Genomic DNA, 20,387 nt, shown 5'->3' on the forward strand with positions numbered 1-20,387 from the left:
ATCAATCAAGGTCTGATTGTTTTTTTTTGGAAAAAATCCCATGCTTCACTGTAAACAGAATGGAACAGGAAGTAGACAGCGCTGTTCTCTGCATAGTGGCAGAAATGGGTCACTGCAGCTAAGGGATAAAATGAATGGGAGCTGAACTGCAGAACCCTGATCTGGACATTAGACTGAACAGCACTGTCTTCTTCCTTCTCTATCCTCTGCGAAGGAGCTGCCAAGAACAGATTTTCAATGGGGGTGCTGGGTGATGAATTTTTGCCAATCTGGTACTGACAACCTATTCTTAGGATAAGTCATCGATGCTTAAACCCCTTAAAGACTGGTGTATAAAATGCTGCAGTAGCCACACACATATAGAGGACTTACCCTTTAAACCCTATGACTAGTGCGATGGATCAGTTGCCAAAATCAATAGTCTCATTCTGTTATATTAGGTCTGGAGCTGGCACGTGTTACGGAGGATACCTTGTAATAATTGGTCTTCAGTAAAATATTTCCTCCCCATAGATCTACTTTTTCTGCCCCTCCGTCTGTCCGCCCTATCCCATCTTTGGATTTCTTCTATGAAGTAATTCACCCAAATATTCCTGTCTGTGCTGCTCTTGCCAAGTACTGCCTGGCACAGGTATGACTCAACATCTGTCATTAAACATTGGCTATGGAATGTATTCATTTTCCAGTCTCCAGAGAGAGAGGAGTTCAGACGGAAAACACATCACAATACAATAAATAACGGCAGAAAATACATCTAAAATATAATTGTTGGACCAATTGGGTCTTTATTATGGTACCACTCCTACTTCTCCAGTTAGACACATAGACCAGCATGTTATTTTGAGAGGGGTGCACATCAGTGCTGCACAGGCGGAGGGATCTGTACTCAAAAGCTACAGGGGGTCTCTTCAGTGGGGGATATGGAGGGGGTCACTAATATTCAGTGCTTATACACAGTGTCCTCACAAGTGCAGTGTCATTGTTTGGATCTATAGCTCGGAAGACCTATGAAACCAGCTCATTTCTTCCATTATAAATCAATTTCCTTTGGTGTGACTGTGATGGCGACATCTTCATTTCCACGGCGTACTACCAAACGTAAGGATCCTCCCTGCTTTATGGCTTCACTTACATCATTACTGGAGGTTACTGTCTGGCTTCCAATACTGATGATCACATCGTTCTCCTTTAGTCCGGCCCTTGGATGGAAAGAGACAAAGGCCAAGATAAATGGAGATGCACACCACACCACCAAGTATACTTGTTCACCAAACCCGAATACAATGTAGTGGTGTACAGTATAGGAGGGTCTGTCGCCTGGACCCTGCAGATAGGTTAGGCTCATCTTAAATGTTTCCCCCTTGTGAATCGGTATCTCCATTGCTGATGTATTTGGGGAAATTGGGCCATTGCTGCTGTGCTTACCTCTTTGGCAACACCCTCATGACTTCAAAGAACTCATTTACATCTTCACGTGACCCTTACCTATTGGGCGATATGCTGGGTTCTGGTGATAGGATCCCTTTTAATAGGTTATCCTATGAAAAGCGTTGATACCCAGGAGGTGGCCCAACTGCTAGTATTCTCAGTGATCACAAGAATGGGGGTTCCACAGACCCCCATAAAACTGGATGGCAGTGGACCCATGTATGTCGTACCACTACAATCACACTAAGGACTCGGGGACTGCTGGTCTCGTGATCACCGGGTGTCCCAGTAGTCAGACCCTCACCATTCAGACATCATATGGATAGGCAATAAATTCTTTTTGTGGGATAGCCCCTTGAAGCAGCCTTATAGTGTGGGCACACTTGACTAAACTGGTATTTTTGGAATGGTATACAGTGTTATTTCACAATAAAGCTCATGTAGCACAATTTTTGGCACGGTAAGTATAAACTTTAGGGTCCATTTCGGCTCCACTTACTCTTCTGCTGGTGTTTCTGGAAGTACTTCTACAATATACGCTCCAGAGGTCACATCAGGGAAATCCTTTAATTGTTCCCTCAGATCCTTTACTTTGCTGCAACGACACAAGACAATTTTATTTTTTCTAGACCGGTAGGCGCCATAGTAAAGACTTTTGCTTTATATGTACAGTGTTGGCCAAAAGTATTGGCACCCCTGCAATTCTGTCAGATAATACTCATTTTCTTCCAGAAAATGATTACAAGCACAAACTCTTTGGTAATATCTTCATTTATTTTGCTTGCAATGAAAAAACACAAAAGAGAATTAAAAAAAAGTCAAATCATTGATCATTTTACACAAAACTCCATAAATGGGCCGGACAAAAGTATTGGACCCCTCAACCTAATACTTGGTAGCACAACCTTTAGACAAAATAACTGCGCACAACCGCTTCCGGTAACCATCAATGAGTTTCTTACAATGCTCTGCTGGAATTTTAGACCATTCTTCTTTGGCAAACTGCTCCAGGTCCCCCCTGAGATGTGAAGGGGGCCTTCTCCAAACTGCCATCAAGAGATCTCTCCCCCACAGGTGTTCTATGGGATTCAGGTCTGGACTCATTGCTGCCACTTTAGAAGTCTCCAGTGCTTTCTCTCAAACCATTTTCTAGTGCTTTTTGAAGTGTGTTTTGGGTCATTGTCCTGCTGGAAGACCCATGACCTCTGAGGGAGACCCAGCTTTCTCACACTGGGCCCTACATTATGCTGCAAAATTTGTTGGTAGTCTTCAGACTTCATAATGCCATGCACACGGTCAAGCAGTCCAGTGCCAGAGGCAGCAAAGCAACCCCAAAACATCAGGGAACCTCCGCCATGTTTGACTGTAGGGACCGTGTTCTTTTATTTGAAGGCCTCTTTTTTTTCCTGTAAACTCTATGTTGATGCCTTTTCCTACTTTTGTCTCATCTGACCAGAGAACATTCTTCCAAACCGTTTTTGGCTTTCTCAGGTAACTTTTGACAAACTCCAGCCTGGCTTTTTTATGTCTCTGGGTAAGAAGTGGGGTCTTCCTGGGTATCCTACCATACAGTCCCTTTTCATTCAGACATCGACGGATAGTACGGGGTGACACTGTCGTACCCTCGGACTGCAGGGCAGCTTGAACTTGTTTGGATGTTAGTCGAGGTTCTTTATCCACCATCCGCACAATCTTGCGTTGAAATCTCTCGTCAATTTTTCTTTTCCGTCCACATCTAGGGAGGTTAGCCACAGTGCTATGGGCTTTAAACTTCTTGATGACACTGCGCACGTAGACACAGGAACATTCAGGTCTTTGGAGATGGACTTGTAGCCTTGAGATTGCTCATGCTTCCTCACAATTTTGCTTCTCAAGTCCTCAAACAGTTCTTTGGTCTTCTTTCTTTTCTCCATGCTCAATGTGGTACACACAAGGACAGAGGTTGAGTCAATTTTAATCCATTTAGTGATTTAGTTATTGCCACCACCTGTTAGGTTCTTCAGGTAAATAACAGGTGCTGTTAATTACACAAATTAGAGAAGCATCACATGATTTTTCAAACAGTGCCAATACTTTTGTCCACCCCCTTTTTTATGTTTGCTGTGGAATTATATCCAATTTGGCTTTTTGACAATTCTTTTTGTGGTTTTCCATTGAAGACAAATTAAATGAAGATAATAATACCAAAGAATTTGTGATTGCAATCATTTTCTGGAATAAAATGAGTATTATCTGACATAATTGCAGGGGTGCCAATACTTTTGGCCAACACTGTACAATGTTTGCATCATAGACCCTCAATAGGGTGCTCTAGGTATTAAGGTGCGGGACTTACGCTGCGGTGAGCGACAACATCCTTATTCCCAGGTATCTTTTCTTCTTCATTCCCTGGCCTGTAAAAATAGAAGATAAAATTATGGAAAAAAAACTGTGCACTTTTATAATGGAAAATACTGCTTTCTTCTTTCTCTTGTTTCTGTAGCGCCAACATATTCTGCAGCGCTTTACGCATATGATCACTCAATGCACCAAGTAGGGCTTACAACCTAAATTCCCTATTAGTAAGTCCAGCTTTCCTATGAGAACCAGCCAGTGTGATTGTGTTCTCTATCTGTCCTTGTGAAATAGATGTTCTATAAAATTCATTCCGTGTGTAGACAGATCTATAGCTCCGTCTCATGTACTGGAGCCCGCGCTGACAAAATTACAGAAGTCAATGCAACCTAAAAATAATCCATAGTGCACCCAGCCCAGTGCAATGAATGTGCCTGATCACTGGCAGCTGAATTACGGTTTCCCAACGGATGTAGCAGTGCTGAATGTGTCATCCTGTTTTGTGGTTTTTTGTTACTATTTGTAATAATGAGTAGATGGAACAAGTGGGTTTATTAGGTTTCTTTGCCAACGAGACTCATTTCTCAATACACTAAAGCTTCAAAAATTCAACACAAAACCACTAACTACACTTGGTGTTATGTACATCCATGTACTAATGTACTTTATATGGCCAAAAGTATGTGTACCCCTCCTAATTATTGAGTTTAGGAGTCTTGGCCTCACCTATTACCAGTGAATAACATCAAGCACACAGCCATACATTGTCTATAGTCAAATAATGGCTCTGGGTGTACTAACGGGCTGGACGACCTAACACTCAGGACTGTCATAAAATGCTCTTTTACCACAAGTCAGTTTAAGATTTCTTTAAAAACAAAAAACAGAATCATACTCACTAGTCCTCAATGCTCTGTTATTTCCCACCGCTTTCCAGTCCTGCTGCTACCGGGGGGCTTGTTCCGGCAGAAGTCCTCTCCACACATGAATGCTAAGGCCAAACAGTGGCCTAAGGTAAAGAACCGGAACAGGAGCAGCAGGACCAGAGCTTTGGGGACAGGTGATTATGGGTCCTGTTCTTTTTTATGGCCATAAACCAGTGAAGAGATGATCTTTTTTTTATATAGATGTGCAAGGAGTAGGTGTCCCGATCTGCATACAGCCAGCCACTACAGACAAAGAATGTAATCTAAAGTTAAAATGGGCATCCATTCCAGTGGAGATCCAGAACACTTGCTGCTGCCTGTAGGCAAATCTGGCACGTCGGGCTTGTTCCCCAAGCACTTGCAGGTTAATTTTCATATCCATAAGATCATCCCTGCATTGCTTCATTAGTTTGTGGTCACAAAGGCAGGTTCCTACTCCTATTACACTCCCCTACATGGCACTATTTAGGCCCCTTTTCCACTCCATCGTTCCCCATGGCCTCAGATCACCTTGAGCCACTTTTGTTACCGGAAAAAATTACTGTAAGGTGCTTGATACTAGGAACTTTCTTCTAGTTCCTGCTTTAGGCTAAGTGGTACTAAAAGGTCACATGTCCTAAAACAAACTACATGGTACAAAAATGAGCTGAACTAAATTGCCTCAATCTATGCAGTGGAGATTGTCTTTCTTGGTTTGCTGTTTTGGAACATGACCATGTTTGGCTCGAAACACAAGTCAAAAAGAAAATTCGAAGGTTGTTTAAGGTTGATGGAACAAACCAGCACTAGTGGTAACCCAATTTAGGTTTTTACTGTGGAACCCCTTTCAGCTAATGAATCCTGAAAGCAAGGTCAGGATCTGTTTTCTCGGTACTGATGTGAAACAGCGAGATCCGTGCACCGGACCACACACTTGCAGCCAAGTTGGTTAAACCCTAATAAGCAGCTGGTTTGGGCCTTGTTTATGTGTGGGCCTGCACGGCTATGTCATGTGTCATTACCTCCTCTTTCATCTAAAAACCCATATATTTCATGTTTATTTTCCTTCAAGTTCCAGGCTTAGTGTGTAAGTTGGCAAACACTGCAGGCAGTTGTTATCAGTGGTAATAAATGGCGACTATTCATTGCAAGTTTACCCATGAAAGGGCAGAGGTTGCAAAATCACCTGCGGACTGTCTGCTGTGTGACTCGGCAAGAAACTTGCGGATTTTATCTGATGGAATAGCAAAGGAGATGCCAGCAGTAACCTTGAGAGTGTTTATCCCGATCACTTCACCATCCTGTGGTGTGAAAAAGAAAACCCTGGTCAATAAAGTGCGGTGAACGAAGCCAACAAAAATACCGTACGACATGGCGGAAACAGCATTTAGGTTTTGTACATTTCAAACCTTCATTTTCTGGGGAAAGAAAGCTATAAAGACTTTGAGTGTTGAGTATCATTTTTCTCGTGATGCTTATTTTTGGTTTTTAATGTTTTTTACCTTAACATTTACGCAATAATTGTTTTGTGCAATAAGACGGATTATGCAATGGAGAGATAGTGGTTAGCAAAACTGACCAATATGGATGACAACCTGGTGACTGTAATAGTAAACTTGTCTACATAGTAGTAATTCTAATTTTGGAATTTACTCGACTGGTTTTATTGATGTTTTTGCCTTTTTCATAGTGTTTTTGCTGCTTACCTAACTGTTTACTATGACTTCTTCCCCCTTGGAAACATAAAAACTTTCCCCTTCATTCATGTACTTAAAAGTTCTATAAAGCTAAAGTTATTTATGGATTTTAAGCAGAAAAAATAAATTCTGTACAGGATTAGTCACCGAGTGTTTGTCTTGCCAACCATACATATTTGAGCCATGTACTAATGTAATGCTAAAGCACAAACCTCCTGCCTGTATCAGTCAACATGTTCTGACAACATCTTACGAATTCATATACATAACCAATACCTTAGGGGACAAGGTCTCTTACCAAGTTCACAAGTGGTCCTCCTGAGTTCCCATACTGAAAAGCAAGCAAACTCATTGTTAGTCATGTTCCTTATCTAAAATGGCCAGAACAAATATTGTACAGGACTTATATACCAAGATATGCATGAGTTAGTCATTTGTCTTGGGTTGCATTGCGTCAGTAAAATACTTGTCCTCAAAAGCTACTCTGCTCATATTTAGAGGTTTTTTAATTGACCAATTTTGTAATTCCCAAAAAACCCACATTGGAAGATCAAGAGACCAGTAAAAGGTTACAGAACCCAGCTCAGACTTTACTTTGGTAAGCCATCTGAATGAGGGCTGTGTCTGGCGACCCCTAACGTGGGTAGTTCTTGGCTAGATCACCATCCTAGAAATAAGTGTTTTTCTATTCCACCAGCCTAATTTATATAAGATCTATCAATACACAAATATAAATTTAGATATTCAAGAAAATACTAGGTAAAAGGGCCAAACTGAACAATATTTTATCCAAATGATGAGCTGACCTATGGAATGGTCCTGGAGAAATGTGAGCAATGTGAAAGATAAGACTCTACCCCCCCTCCCCCTCCTCATGGTACATGTATAAATCGGTGCTGGTAGACGATCAACTGGTGACTTACATTGATAATGGCGTCTGTCTGTATATATTCCATGTCGGAGTTTCTCAGGCCCAGTTCCTTCCCACCACGTTGTGCTGTGCTCACAATGCCTGTTGTGACTGTATTCTGAAGTGAGAATGGACTTCCAATGGCAACAACAAACTCTCCTGGGCGCAGGTCTTCAGACCGGCCCAAAAGCAGAACCGGCAACTTCCCCTGTGAAAACATATGGGTATATGGAGTTCCATAGTTCCAATTCTTTAGGGTAGACCATCCCTTTTACATTGACTTAAAAAAACATTCAGATCTGATTTTTTTTTTTCCCCAACATCTTGCTTCAGTCTCAGGTTCAGGACAGAATTTGGAGCTGATTTTGAGGTGGAATCCACCTTTTAAAATTGGCTCCCAATTCCTCTAAGTGAAACACTATAGACAAAAGACGCAAATGTCCAAAGGGCTTCCATTCTATAGGGGCGTCCACCAAGATGCTCAGGACAATTCATGGTGTGTTTGGACCGGAGTACTGTTATCTGGAAATCGTGCTATTACTTGTGCTTGTTATGGTGGTATTATTAGAACACTATATTGCATTTTAATTTAGGCATTTGATAAATTTGGACAATGTCATGATGTTATTTGCAATCTTCATATCACTTCTATTCTGAGTGTGCGACTTCTGAAGAAGCAGGGAGACCCCCAATTTCCATATAATGTTAGTAGGTCTGGATTCAGCCTTGGGTCATGTCTGGTGCAGGCCCTAAGTGAGCAGTACATGAGACAGATTCACAGAATGCTAAAAGTAGTATCTTCATATCAATTGGCGCCCCCTAGGCCATGCACTAGTCATGACACTATGTCACAGTTTGGCCTGGAGTGTTCCTTTAATTAGCCAATTGGAAGACAAGAGAATAGAAGAATTATATTATATCATAGGGGGGTTGTGGGATGTGATTTACAACAGATGAGTGACCCCCCCCCTATGTAATGTCAGTCCTTTCCAGCGCCCCCATAGGCTGCATTCAATTACATACAGTAGAGTGAAGGCTGGTTTACGGAGCCATGAAATGATGTGAATGGGGGATGGGGTCTTATTACAAAAAAGACAGTTCACAAGCTCTTAAATAATAAGAAAAAGGTGCTGTTTTATAACAAGTCCCTGTTGCTAGGCAGGAAACCTCTACAATCATAGACATATTGTTCTCATAATTCTTTTCTAACGTTCCCAAGAATAAGAGCACAGTGCTGTTCCAAGGCTCGGGACGTGTAGTCATGCTCGGTCCTCCAAGTGCTGCCATTGTCCTCAGCCAAAACCAGCTGTATATGAGTCACCCAGCGAGCAGACGTCTAAATAAAGGGAAGATTTACTGAAGGCTACGTTTAATCTTAATGGACTGACACCTGGCAAGGACTAAGTGCCAGTCACCCCATACATCAATGGGCGCCATGCTTTTATATAGATGATTTACTGTGGAGCCTACAGGGAGAGGATTTCTCCTGACTTGTATAGATCGTCTTCTGACAGGCTCTAACAAGAACAAGTTGTCAGTAAGCCAGCCACCGCATGCTGATATTATGTATATTTACTAACAGGAACAGCCTTGATACGGAGACAGTCACATCTTTTGGAATTAATCCATTAATAACATGTGGATTAAGCCGAGAAGACCAAATCCATAGTTTGTTCCCCAGCTGGCACTGTATACTTTAATATGACTAACTCTGTCTACAGTACTGTACATGTCTATACTACTATGTATCATTGGGATGGAACCATAGCATAGCGAGTCACCTTTCATGCACCCTGAACTATGTAGGCAGGAACAGTTTTTAGACAGGGTCATATTTTCTGCAAATGAAATGTAAAGACCTCATCAATCGGAGAAAATTCTATAGGTAACTCTATATTTACATAGGTGTTGTGCAGTCTGTTGTTCTGGTCTACTAAAACAGGACACACATGGAGGTCGGAGGACCCTATTGACTAAAATTGGATCAGTCGGGTGTCTGTTCTTCATAACTGGACTGTGGGACGAAATGCTAGACTTGCAGCAGTTTGCACTGTAACGAAGTTTACAAACTGATGTTCCAACACAGATGTGAACGTAACAGATTTACTAGGTGTTCTCTGTTTTTTACCATACTGGAGAATACGTAGCATTTAAAGGGGCATTCCTATTTCATACAGTGATATATTGATAGGGTATCCCATTACTAATAACTGGTTGGGGTACTCTTTGAGAAAGGAGAGGCTACAACAATGAAATAGCATCCTCTTTACAGTCTTTGGCTGTCCACAGACCTCCCAACCACTTGCTGTTCAGGGAACATTAAGTGAATGGAATTGGAAGCAGATCCGAGTTGACTGAAGGACCACTGTGTAGGAATAACCAGTGAGGCGGTACTATTTATTCCTGGCATTAGTGTAGGTTGCTGAGGTCGGATTCCCACCAGGGGACTAACTTTAGGAGTGAAGAGTTAGTGGTTGCTACCAGGCCTTGGAACCTGTGGGGCCTTAAAGGTCTCTCTACCACATAAAAAATACCGCAATACTAAATGCTAGATAGGAGCTGCACTGCAGATTTTGCATTGGGTCATAGTGGCTTCAAGTTAAACCACTGGTCTCCACCACTCATATAGTGATATCCTAGCAATATGCCATGGTGTTGAGAAGGAAACCCCATATAGATGACTATAGTTCTCTTGAAAACATTCAACTACTTGCAAGAGGGGCTGTGTATATTGTACAGAACAGACTTGAAAACCATGATGCAGATCTAGCGGTCTTGCATATTCTGCTAACATATGGGACCCCCACTGATCTTTAACATGAAGGGGCTACAGTGCCTCAAATTTTTCCCTTCTTGGCAACGCTTCTGGCCACCAGCTGTACAGGGAGCTGCAGTACAGCCCTTTTCGTATTCAATCTAAAATCTCTTTTGAAAGCCCACGATTGGCCTTGTCGCTCAAAGGAGGTTCGGAGGGAGGGAATAGAAGTATTAGAGAAGTGTGGGGTAGAACAGTTTGGAGCTAAGATTGCTCATTTGCATATCCTGAAAGAAATACATTTGACTCTTATTGAAAGTCATTAGGTCCATGGATAAAAAAAAGGTTGTGAAATTGGAGCTGACTTGAAAAAGTAGTGTGACTATAGCCTAAAGGCTTGTCTGGTTTAGAAATGGTATTAATCTATTGGATTAGTGTAACGAGTGGCTACAAAGCGTGTCTTTCTGTCTGTCAGTATATTGTCATCTTAGACCAGTACCCTGTAGTTAAATAAATGACATGAAAGTAGACGCAGACTATGATCTTCCCTTGTACTTTCTATTAAACTTAGTGTGACTACTCTCTAAACTGTAAGTGCGTGTAATTGTTGTACCCTTCTACACACAGCTTCAGACTCTCGGCTCTAGAGGACATGGCATGTATTTGTTTTAAATGTACAGCCATTCATTTTTAAGGAATCTATGTAATGCTAGATTTCCCCTGCAGAGGTGCTACAGGGAAAACTGAACGGCAACTGCTGCATTCCCCAACAGATGGTAGCTTGTCACTGGAGGTCTTAGTGGTGAGCGAACCTGTGATCTGATACAATATAAATATAAGAACCTCACATGCCCATGTAACAGAAGAATGAGCAGTGCTGAACTGTTACTCAATGTCCTCTATGATATGTCCCCTTTAATCAGACCTGAACAGTGAAGCAGACCTGAGGTTATGGGGTGTGATGGAACGGTACGGAATGGGATCTGTGTTTATAGTAGAGTCTGGACTGTGTATGAGATTGTGTTGTCATTCATTTCCAGAGAGGTCTATTGAGTTCTGCTCTTTGGCTCGAGTCCAGTGTACACAGTTAACTATGTGTCACTGACATGTATCAGGTACAGTAAAGCAATAATCTCTCTGATGGTGTTAGATACACCGTCTAATGTAGCACTCTGGCCACGCTATATGTACCACCTGACCCTAGATTCCCTCACTTTGATCCTTCTGTATTTGTATATGAAGGTGTATTAATGGGGGAACAAAGTGTGAAGTGCATGTAGAGATGTCTATCTGAATGGTCTCACTGTGGAACCTAAGAAAAACTATACCGCTATACCAATGCTGTCATGGAAAATTACTATGGACTTCAAAACTGACTTGCGTCTAACATGCAAATATCGCACTTGAGAGCCTTTGTACATATAGACTGGAGCTAACTCAGAGATGATCTTACATTACATGCACTTGCTTGCCCCAAAAACCTGGGTATCTTACAAACCAGACTGCTGCCAGGCTGCAGAAACAGACCGTGCTGATACTCAGGTCTACAAGGTCATATGGTACACTGGTGCAGGTATACATGGCGGATTTATTTTGATTGATCCATTGCTATTATCACGTATGCAGTAGTGGTCTCCAACATGCGGCCCTCCGGTTGTTGTGAAACTACAACCACTATCATGCTCAGGCCACCAGGCAATAACATGCTGGGAGTTGTAGTGATGCACCAGGATGTAGGCATTAAATGTATTAACAATAGCGACTTACCTTTGCTTTAATTTTGATTAAGGCGATATCTGCTTTTTCATCCACATCTATGATTTTGGCATCATACGTGGTCCCGTCGCTGCGCTCCACTTTTAATCTTTGCTTATTTGTGACCACATGGGCATTGGTGAGAATCAAACCATCTTCTGAGACGATGAAGCCAGAACCACTGGCTGCTGGAATTTCCCGTTTACCAAAGAAAGAGAACCTAGAAAGAAGAGATGGTTGTGAGATGGTTGTTTTCCTCCTTCTGAGTGTAAGGTGGTGTCAACATCATAAACATGTTTGGTGTGTTGTGTGGGATGTTAAGCCCAGGTGCCAACTGTGCCTGTAGCTGTGTTGGCAGAGATGGTGTGCCCAACTTGGCGTACCATGGAGTATTTGTTATATCATGTATTTTCCCTTTGTTGGATGCCGATGTCAAGTTGACTGGTGTAGGTCGCGCATTTGGTGTTTTCGTACTTTCTGGAAGCTGCATCGCATGGCGACTCCTTAGAGGTGACGTGTTGTAGCGTCTCTGAGTTGTGTGATGTGACATGTTTAGTGTAATTGAGTCCTGTCAGGTTACCCATGGCAGAAATGTCTCTGCATTGAAGGGTCTGTTCCCATGGTGTGAGTGGCTTGGAGGACAACATGTAAGGAGGGTTTCTTTTTGGAGTGGAGGAGCTTAGAACATAACCAGCTTGACAGTGCATTATACAGCAAGGACTGAAAAAACTCCTGGCTACAAAAATGTCAGCTAGTTTTGTAAAACGGACAACCTAGGACATTCATGGGTAAGAGGACAGGTTCTACAGTAACAACACCATCATGTTTTTTTGCCTACACGTTCTGTGATCTTGCACACAAGCCCTAACTACAACTACTGTTTTACTTTCAACCTGTCATTGGATAGACCATTGAAGGATTGCACATTTTGTACTGCTATCCTCTGCCTCAGTGACTGCAGTGAAGCGTGAATGTTCCTCACCCTCGGAAGACAGCTTTGGGTGACCTGCAGGGATAGATGCCAAAGTCGAAGCTTGGTAGGAATCTGCCTTGGCACAGTGACGCATTGGCCGCAGGGGAATTCGGGTCCAGGCTCTGCTGAATAGACTTACTGCCACTGGTCGGGCACTGGCAAGTAGTTGCCAGTGCCTGATTACATGTGGACAGGTGCCCATTATCAGTGCTGATAGACAGTATGGTCCATCAACTGGGCTTCGGAAAGTTTTCAGAAATTCTTTTATCAAATGTATGAACATATTGAGAACTGGACGTTACCATTCCCCTTGTCAAATTCATATCTTTTGTTCAGGGATAGTAACAGAGGAACAGCACAGTGAAAGGTTTCAAGTAAAGATGTTCTAGGATTATTTAATGGGGAGTACAAGTGAAAGGAAGCCTGGAATTTTGAAGTGTATTAAACAGGTTTTCCAGGTTAAACATATTGATCACCAACATCAAATCGGTGGAGGTCCAATACCGAGCACTCTTATTAAGCTGTTCTTAGCAGCTGAGATACAGGGAATGGAGCAGGAAGCAGAAAGCTCTGTTCTCTGTGTAGTGGCCAGATGAGGTTACTGCAACTTAGATCTCATTCAAGGAACCTAGTCTGGATACTAGACAAATAATGGAATCTGCTTCCTGCTCCATTCTCTCTGTATAGGCTACTCAAAACAGCTGATAGGTGGCGGAGGGTCTAGGGTCTCGAAATGCTTGAACAGTTGGTAAAGCAATGCAGAACAGTCTCCTGACAAGATGGCTGACATCTACGTTTGTCTACAGATTTTTTGGGAGGAATATGCAAATCTGATTTTTTTGGTTAACCAAATAAGCAAAAAATTGGGACATGAACCTAAGAACAGCTGTGTGCTAACAAATATGTCTGTACACAACACAGAAGAGAAGTCTCCATAAACCACAGCTGATGGCTGAAATGTGTATATAGTGTTATGTCACGAATACATTCACTGTGTCAGGCACAGGTTAACTCCTTCCAGCTGGAGATTACCATTACTATATCCTTCCTGTCACTGTACATCATACGTCCCTGTTTGAACCATATTTTTATTTTTTGCACTAGCAGAACTTACATTCGATAGAGCTCAATGTGCACAACAGCTGGTGCAATCTTCTCCACCACATCGGCAATAAAGTTGTATTTATAGCGAGGACTGTCGGGGTCCTTCTGTCCTGTAACAGAGAAAGTGATGATATGAGATGCATCTTATGTGGTGGCTTTGGTTTGGTGGTTGAACATGGAAAAACGTTTCCTTCACAAGCTATGGCGGGTCTTTCAGAAGCCCTATGACCTTCTATGGTCTTCCACTAGCTTTCATGTGGCCCACACATTCCTCATCCTTCATAAATAACATCTCATGATCAACATGTGTTCTTAGTATAAGACTACAGCCACCTGTAAAAATTTACAGTATGTCAATAGGTATGTGAGTAGCTCACAGCGAAAGCAAGATGTTTCGCTAGTGCGACCTATTGCAGCCAGCCAAAATCCTACTCTGTACCGATGAGTGATCTGTAAGTGAATGTATGGCCTGGATACTCCTAGCCATTTTCCAAGGCTTGCTAAAGAGTTGGACATTGACTTGAAGCTGGCGCCAATAGTTGGCACTGGCAAGATAGTAATGTCTCCTAGTAAGAGGGTTATTTTCATATTTTTTAGCATGAAGCATTACCAGTATGTCTCTATACTGACTGAAGCCCTTAAAGTGTACCCTTCCCCAAAGTAGTGCCATCAAAAGTCAACTCTTCATATTCACTCTCCTGGTGCCCTTAGTAGCAGTTCCTGGGCATGTCCTTATCAGACAGGACCTCCTAAAACACTTCATAGACTATGAGTAAGAAATTAGTTACAACCTGAAACATGGTCGCTGTTCCTTATTATTATTTGGCTTGATTTGTCATTTTAAGCTACCTTCACACGGCAGAATTTGCAGAGGAATTTGAGGCGGTCGTCTTTCGATGCCTCCCCATATTCTGGCTCTGTGCATCCCGTGGCAGAAAGCCGAGGCAGACTTTTGGTTGTCCACTGTGGCTTTGCGCCCTGATTTAGGCCCAGGCGCAATGGGGCTGATCAGCCTAGACCTCGCACCACTTATTCAGCCTTGGAACCCAAAGGAAGATTGAGCTGGACCCTTCTTTTTTTCATTGGGAGGAAGATTCCAGCCAGAATATGGAGCAGATCTTGATGCCAAATCTGCCTCAAAGTTTGTTCCAAATAACACAGTGTGACGTTAGCCTTGTGCTGCAGCCTTTGTGCATTTGCTGTGGCGCTAGCCCGATCGCAGGGACCTGTAGTTTACTTTGCAACTCTATCCATAGTAGTATAGGGGTGAGCGAGGATGGTCCCATTCATGTTATTCTACTGAAATAATCGCCTGGATAGCAACAAGCAGGGCTGCATCTGGGAATGTATGTAGTAACATGTGTTCACCCCGCATGGAACAATGTATGAAGAGCAGTGACTGACTATTACATAAGCATGGAAATCCAGAGCTGCTTCGTAGATTAAAACCACTTTACAGATCGCCTATGATATGGATTGGAGTGGTTTACACATTTCGGACAGGCTGCTGCTATACAGAGACTTTTTATGATTCATCCACTTCATATTGGATTAATAAAACAAGTGTTTTTGATTTACAAGCTAGGACTTGATTTTTTATTTTTATTTTTTTTCTGGCCATGTGTTTGGGAATGACTCCAGGGGTGCAGAGAGTACATCAAGTATCTATTGTAAGGGGTCATGTAGGAGTCTCCTTTCAGAAACGCCCCACCTTAGTTGCTGTGGGAAAAAGGTAATATAGCACATCATCCATTCAATGACCTAGCTGGCCATGTAATACATTGATGACCGGGTCAATGTTATTATTTTTTTCTTTTTGTAAATCACTATAATTTTACCTTTGGCAGTACATGGAGAGTGTGCAGCGCTGTTGTGCTTTCTTAAGCTGCTTCAATATTATTTCTGTTCAACTCTATTAAAGAGAACCTCTCATGTCCTCGGGCGCACGCGGTTTATATACAGCTAGAAAGCCGACAATGCGCTGAATTCAGTGAAATATCAGCTTTCCTGTTACGCGCCTCGCGGCTTGAGATATCTGTGCCGTTACTGATCTCTGCCCACCGTCAGAAGGGCGTTCCGGACAGTCTAACTGGGCTGTGAGGAACGCCCTCGTCCATAGCCCTTTACTGTCAGAGGGGGCGTTCCTTACTGCCCAGCGTTGACGCTAAACTGTGAGGAACTCCCACCAGTACTAATCTATGGTCGAGTATGTCAGATAGGCGTGTTCCTCACAGGTTAGCTCATTGCTGGGCGGTAAGGAACGCCTGTTGGGGGGGGGGGGGGGTTTCTTCACAGCCCAGCTAGACTGTCAGAAACTCCCTCCTGACAGTGGGCAGACATTGGTGCTGTTATAACGGCACCGACATCTCCAGCCCCGAGGCACATAACTGGGACGCTGACGGTGTGATTAAATTCAGTGCACAGTCAGCTTTCTAGCAGACAGGAAAGGTCCTCTTTAAGTGAAAATAATGGCACTGATAGATGTGTCATATAATGGACATGTGACAAACGCTGGAGACTATAATGGGGTCTATCACATATGTCACATAGGCTTCAACACAAATGTGACCAAAGGCTTCTATCTGGTAGGTTAGTAATAAACTAAAGACACATAAGCGAGTAGGACTACAGAATCAGACTGCACAGAATATGTTTGTAGTCTGTTGCTATGGAGACACAGAGGTCTGTAGACAAGCTGTGTACACAAAACAATAGGTGATTCTGATTGACTATTTGGAAACTTTTTGCATATTTTTATTTTTTTTAAAATAAACCTTTTTAGATGCATAGAGCAATGGTTTATATAGGCAGAGCGTTATTTACACAGTCTACAAGTGGTAATGATTCTCACTAGGGAGAATATACGGACTTATTAGGCCATGCATGTCCTGCTAAGCATTCTGGGTAAGGTCTTTAGTTGTATTCCTTTTACATCGCCTAACAAGACCTCTGTAGGTTAAGTATTGTGGTATGAGGATACAGAACACTTCCCACAGGATCACCAAGCCTTCATAGACTCTTTGCCAGCACATTTGCCATGTTATACAGAAGTAGAGGAATCGCCCCATAATTTAGGAGAGCGGAGTGACACCCCCATTGGAAGCACAATCAGCCTTATTGGCTTTCACCAAACTTTCCTACAAACCGAATCTTTAAGAACAGCTGAATACATTTCCTAAAACTTTGTAGCACAGCACTAATTTGTCCTTACCTTGTTGGCAGTCTCCCCTCTGGATGGGGATGATGGCTGCAGACCCCTGGCTCTGCACTGCTTTACTCTCTGCCTGCAGCTTGCATAGGCTGCTGTATGTCTTGCCATCACTGCCACACACTGGCTGGGGCGATGGGCACCGACAGGTCCGGCCACCCCCTGATGCACTCTTCACACAGCTCAGGGTAGAGGCACAAATAGGATCCGCAGCTCCTTCTCCACATCTTTCGCCTTCAGCAGCAGCACATACGGTGCAACAACCACATCGCAGAGCAGTCTCTCCAGATGGGCAGTTTGTGGGCGTTGGTGGGCAGGAAGATGGGTCACAGCGTGCCGGGCATCGGGATGATGGGAGCAAAGCAGCAGGGGCCCCACAAGACAGGAGCAGCACAATCCACAGCATTGTAGTACTGGTACACTACACTAGAGGGTGCCCCACTAAGTGTCCCCAAATACTCCTAGAGGAAGACAAAGAAAGTTATCGCTGCCAGCTATACAAATTACAGCAATTACTGAGTAATGTTCTAATTATACCAAACCCCACAGGGCGGAGGCGCTCTAGTGATACCTGGACACCACATACAGAGGACCTAAAACTGTATGCACACCTGTATAGCAGGAGCCCCACTTTATTTACATTTACTTAGTACTATCCCTGCTTTATGTGCACCTGTATAGGATATAGAAAGAGCTCCACTTTAGTTACATAGTACTATCCCTGCCGTATACAATCCTATATAGTAGGAGATCCACTTTATTTACATAGTACTATCCCTGCTGTATACAATCCTATATAGTAGGAGATCCACTTTATTTACATAGTACCATTCCTACTTTATGCACCTCTATATAAGAGCCCTTCTTTATTTACATTTACTGAGTACGATCCTTGCTTTATGCACACCTATATAGTCGGAGCCCCAATATACTTACATTTACTTTGTACTATCTCTGCTTTATGCACATTTATTTACTAGTATCCCTGCTTCACATACACTTGTATGCAGACAGTGCAGATACCGGATCTTACATGCACATTCATTCACTAATATCCTCCTCTTTAGACATTTTTATAGCCTAGTATCCCCAATTTATGCACACTCCTTTACTAGTATCCCTTCTTTATACGCACTTATTTAGTGCTATCCCCATTACGTGCACCCTATCATGTCATACATCTCAAAATTTATGCACTCCTTTATTAGTAAACCGCATTATTTCACTAGTATGTCCACTATATGTCCCCTTACTTTCTAGTTCCCCTACTTTTATATACACTTATGTACTAATATACCCAATTCATACACACTTGGACAATAGGTTTACTACACAGTAAATCCCCACTTATTACAATCCTATTATACAGATGTTTAATAAGAGACCCACTTTATGCACCCTTTCCCTCACAATTTAGGTCTGCTAAGTACGCACATTGTTGTATAAAATAAAACATCTTCAAAATACCACGTCTTTGAGAAGATCACCCCTATCCAGACAAGATTATTGTGTGACTTACCGTGTTGTTATCTTGTAGTATATTAGCCTTCTCTTTCGAGGGACACTCCCCTAGACTATCACCTCTTACTGCAGTTTTGAGTGGTTGTCTCAAAGAGGTTTCACTGTATTTAGCTTACCTCAGTCCCCTGTATATACCTGTTCTGTTTGGCTGCTTGTGCCCGGTGTATCCAGAAGCAGAGTCCCAGGAGATGCTGCTCCCTGCACGGCCCGTTATGTCCTGGGGCAGCTGTGATCTCCTCCCTGGTCCCAGGAGCTTAGATGTCTGCTGTTTGTTATACCGGCCCGACTCTGTCCTCGCAGCCCAGCACTGATTCAGCTTCTTTTATTTGGAAAAGCCCCAAAACAGAGTATTACTCCACCCCCACATCTCATGTGAGAGAGCATGGCAGCCAGCCAGAGCACAGCGCAGAGTACAGCGCTCAATACATACTGCAAAGCATACATTGCACAGCAATAGGTGGAACTGTCCAGTAAAGAGTACATTACAGTGCTGGGTACAGTATAGCGTACTTGAGTGTTTCACAGTCAGTATGTACAATACAGTACAGTGCAGAATACAGCACTTCTGAAGTATGGCGCACACAGCACTAGGTGTAGAAATGGACTAAGGTAAGTACACACAACACAGGCAGAGGATAGCTACCCAAGCCCTGTAATCCTATACCTCAATGAAGGTAAACTGGCTTGTTGGCGGCTCTTGTAGTACCCATAACACATGCCCCCATGTCCTTATTCCAAAAAACCCAAACAAACAAAGCCCCTGCCATGCAGAACTAGGTATGGTGCAGCACAGAGTACCAGGCCAGCAAAGTGTAGATTTGTTTGTGCCACTTATAGATTGGTGTCCTCTTATGTGTCATGGCTGCTATTGGGGGTACCCATCTGCCCCATAAACATCAGAGCCCTAGCCTCAGGATGAGCCATAAATACCTGAGAGCTGTATAGCGGCTGGGCACAGTCACTACACCTCACAGCTTTACAGGGGAGCTTTCTGATTTCAGCCTGTATTGTGTATAGCATGGGTGCTGGAAACCGCTGCATACAGCTAATCGGCCCGTAGACTGGCTCCATGCCCCGTACTGATCAGGGCCAAATAGTCTAAGATTAGCGCACATCTTAACGGTGCAATAAAGAACTTTTTTGTCCCTGAAGTCAAGGGCCCAAGTACCCTAGACCTCAATATCGGTGCACTTGAAGGAAGTCTACCAACTCCCCTAAAAATATTCAGCTGTCACCACCTCATTATTTTGTTCTATTTGTCACTTTATGTCTGTCACTTTTGTAAATTTGGAGAAAAACAGCTTTGAATTCTTTACACAAATGAGGCAGTTGGTGCACTGGGGCGGGACTTAATCAGCAAGAGCAGCACTCTTAGGGCTGAAGTAGGATGGATGATGGGGCCAAAGCCCACTGCAGGACCCAGTAGAGACCGCTGCCTCTGCACCCCTTATAGTTATGCTCTGGGCAGGTTAGTTGTAGAGTTAAGTCACAGGAAACTATGTTTTCGCCACTGCAAATTATTGGTAGAAGACTCCAATCTGATAATACTTAAGGAATTGCCTTTTATGCAACTGCAATATAGTATTTCAAGTGGTGCCGTAGGTGGGTCACTTTAGACAGACTACAAAGAGTATGCAGCTTGCACAGTGACTACAGTGAGGAAACTCGGTTACAAGACTAAAGTGCAGGCTCCATACAATGCTGTGTATTATGGAGCACACAAGAATACAGCATAAAGAGCCATTGAGATCATGCACAAAGAGCATCGCTCACAAAGAAGAGTGCACTGCCGGGAAC

General features: G+C 43.0%; 1 protein-coding gene across 1 annotated transcript; it reads right to left on the reverse strand.

Moving 5' to 3' along the window:
• Positions 1 to 773: 773 nt before the first annotated feature.
• On the reverse strand, positions 774 to 18,909 carry HTRA1 (HtrA serine peptidase 1). The gene is made up of 10 exons (XM_075257541.1): positions 18,726 to 18,909; positions 17,073 to 17,530; positions 13,872 to 13,971; positions 11,797 to 12,004; positions 7,288 to 7,482; positions 6,663 to 6,695; positions 5,854 to 5,968; positions 3,764 to 3,821; positions 1,928 to 2,023; positions 774 to 1,199 (listed from the first exon to the last, which is right to left on the reverse strand). The coding sequence occupies exons 2-10, from the start codon at positions 17,473 to 17,475 to the stop codon at positions 1,031 to 1,033; spliced, it is 1,377 nt and encodes a 458-aa protein (XP_075113642.1). The 5' UTR covers positions 17,476 to 17,530; positions 18,726 to 18,909; the 3' UTR covers positions 774 to 1,030.
• Positions 18,910 to 20,387: the final 1,478 nt, after the last annotated feature.

This window comes from Leptodactylus fuscus, chromosome 10 (genome assembly GCF_031893055.1).
Source record: "Leptodactylus fuscus isolate aLepFus1 chromosome 10, aLepFus1.hap2, whole genome shotgun sequence".
NCBI lineage: Eukaryota > Metazoa > Chordata > Amphibia > Anura > Leptodactylidae > Leptodactylus > Leptodactylus fuscus.

Excerpts from the sequence above, each read along its gene's own strand:
- HTRA1 (XM_075257541.1), bottom strand. The coding sequence starts at position 17,475 with ATGCTGTGGATTGTGCTGCTCCTGTCTTGTGGGGCCCCTGCTGCTTTG. Across the intron at positions 12,005-13,871 it reads CACATTGAGCTCTATCGAAT|GTTCTCTTTCTTTGGTAAAC; the intron begins GTAAGTTCTGCT and ends TCTTCTTTCTAG. Across the intron at positions 7,483-11,796 it reads TAATCAAAATTAAAGCAAAG|GGGAAGTTGCCGGTTCTGCT; the intron begins GTAAGTCGCTAT and ends ATGTTTTCACAG.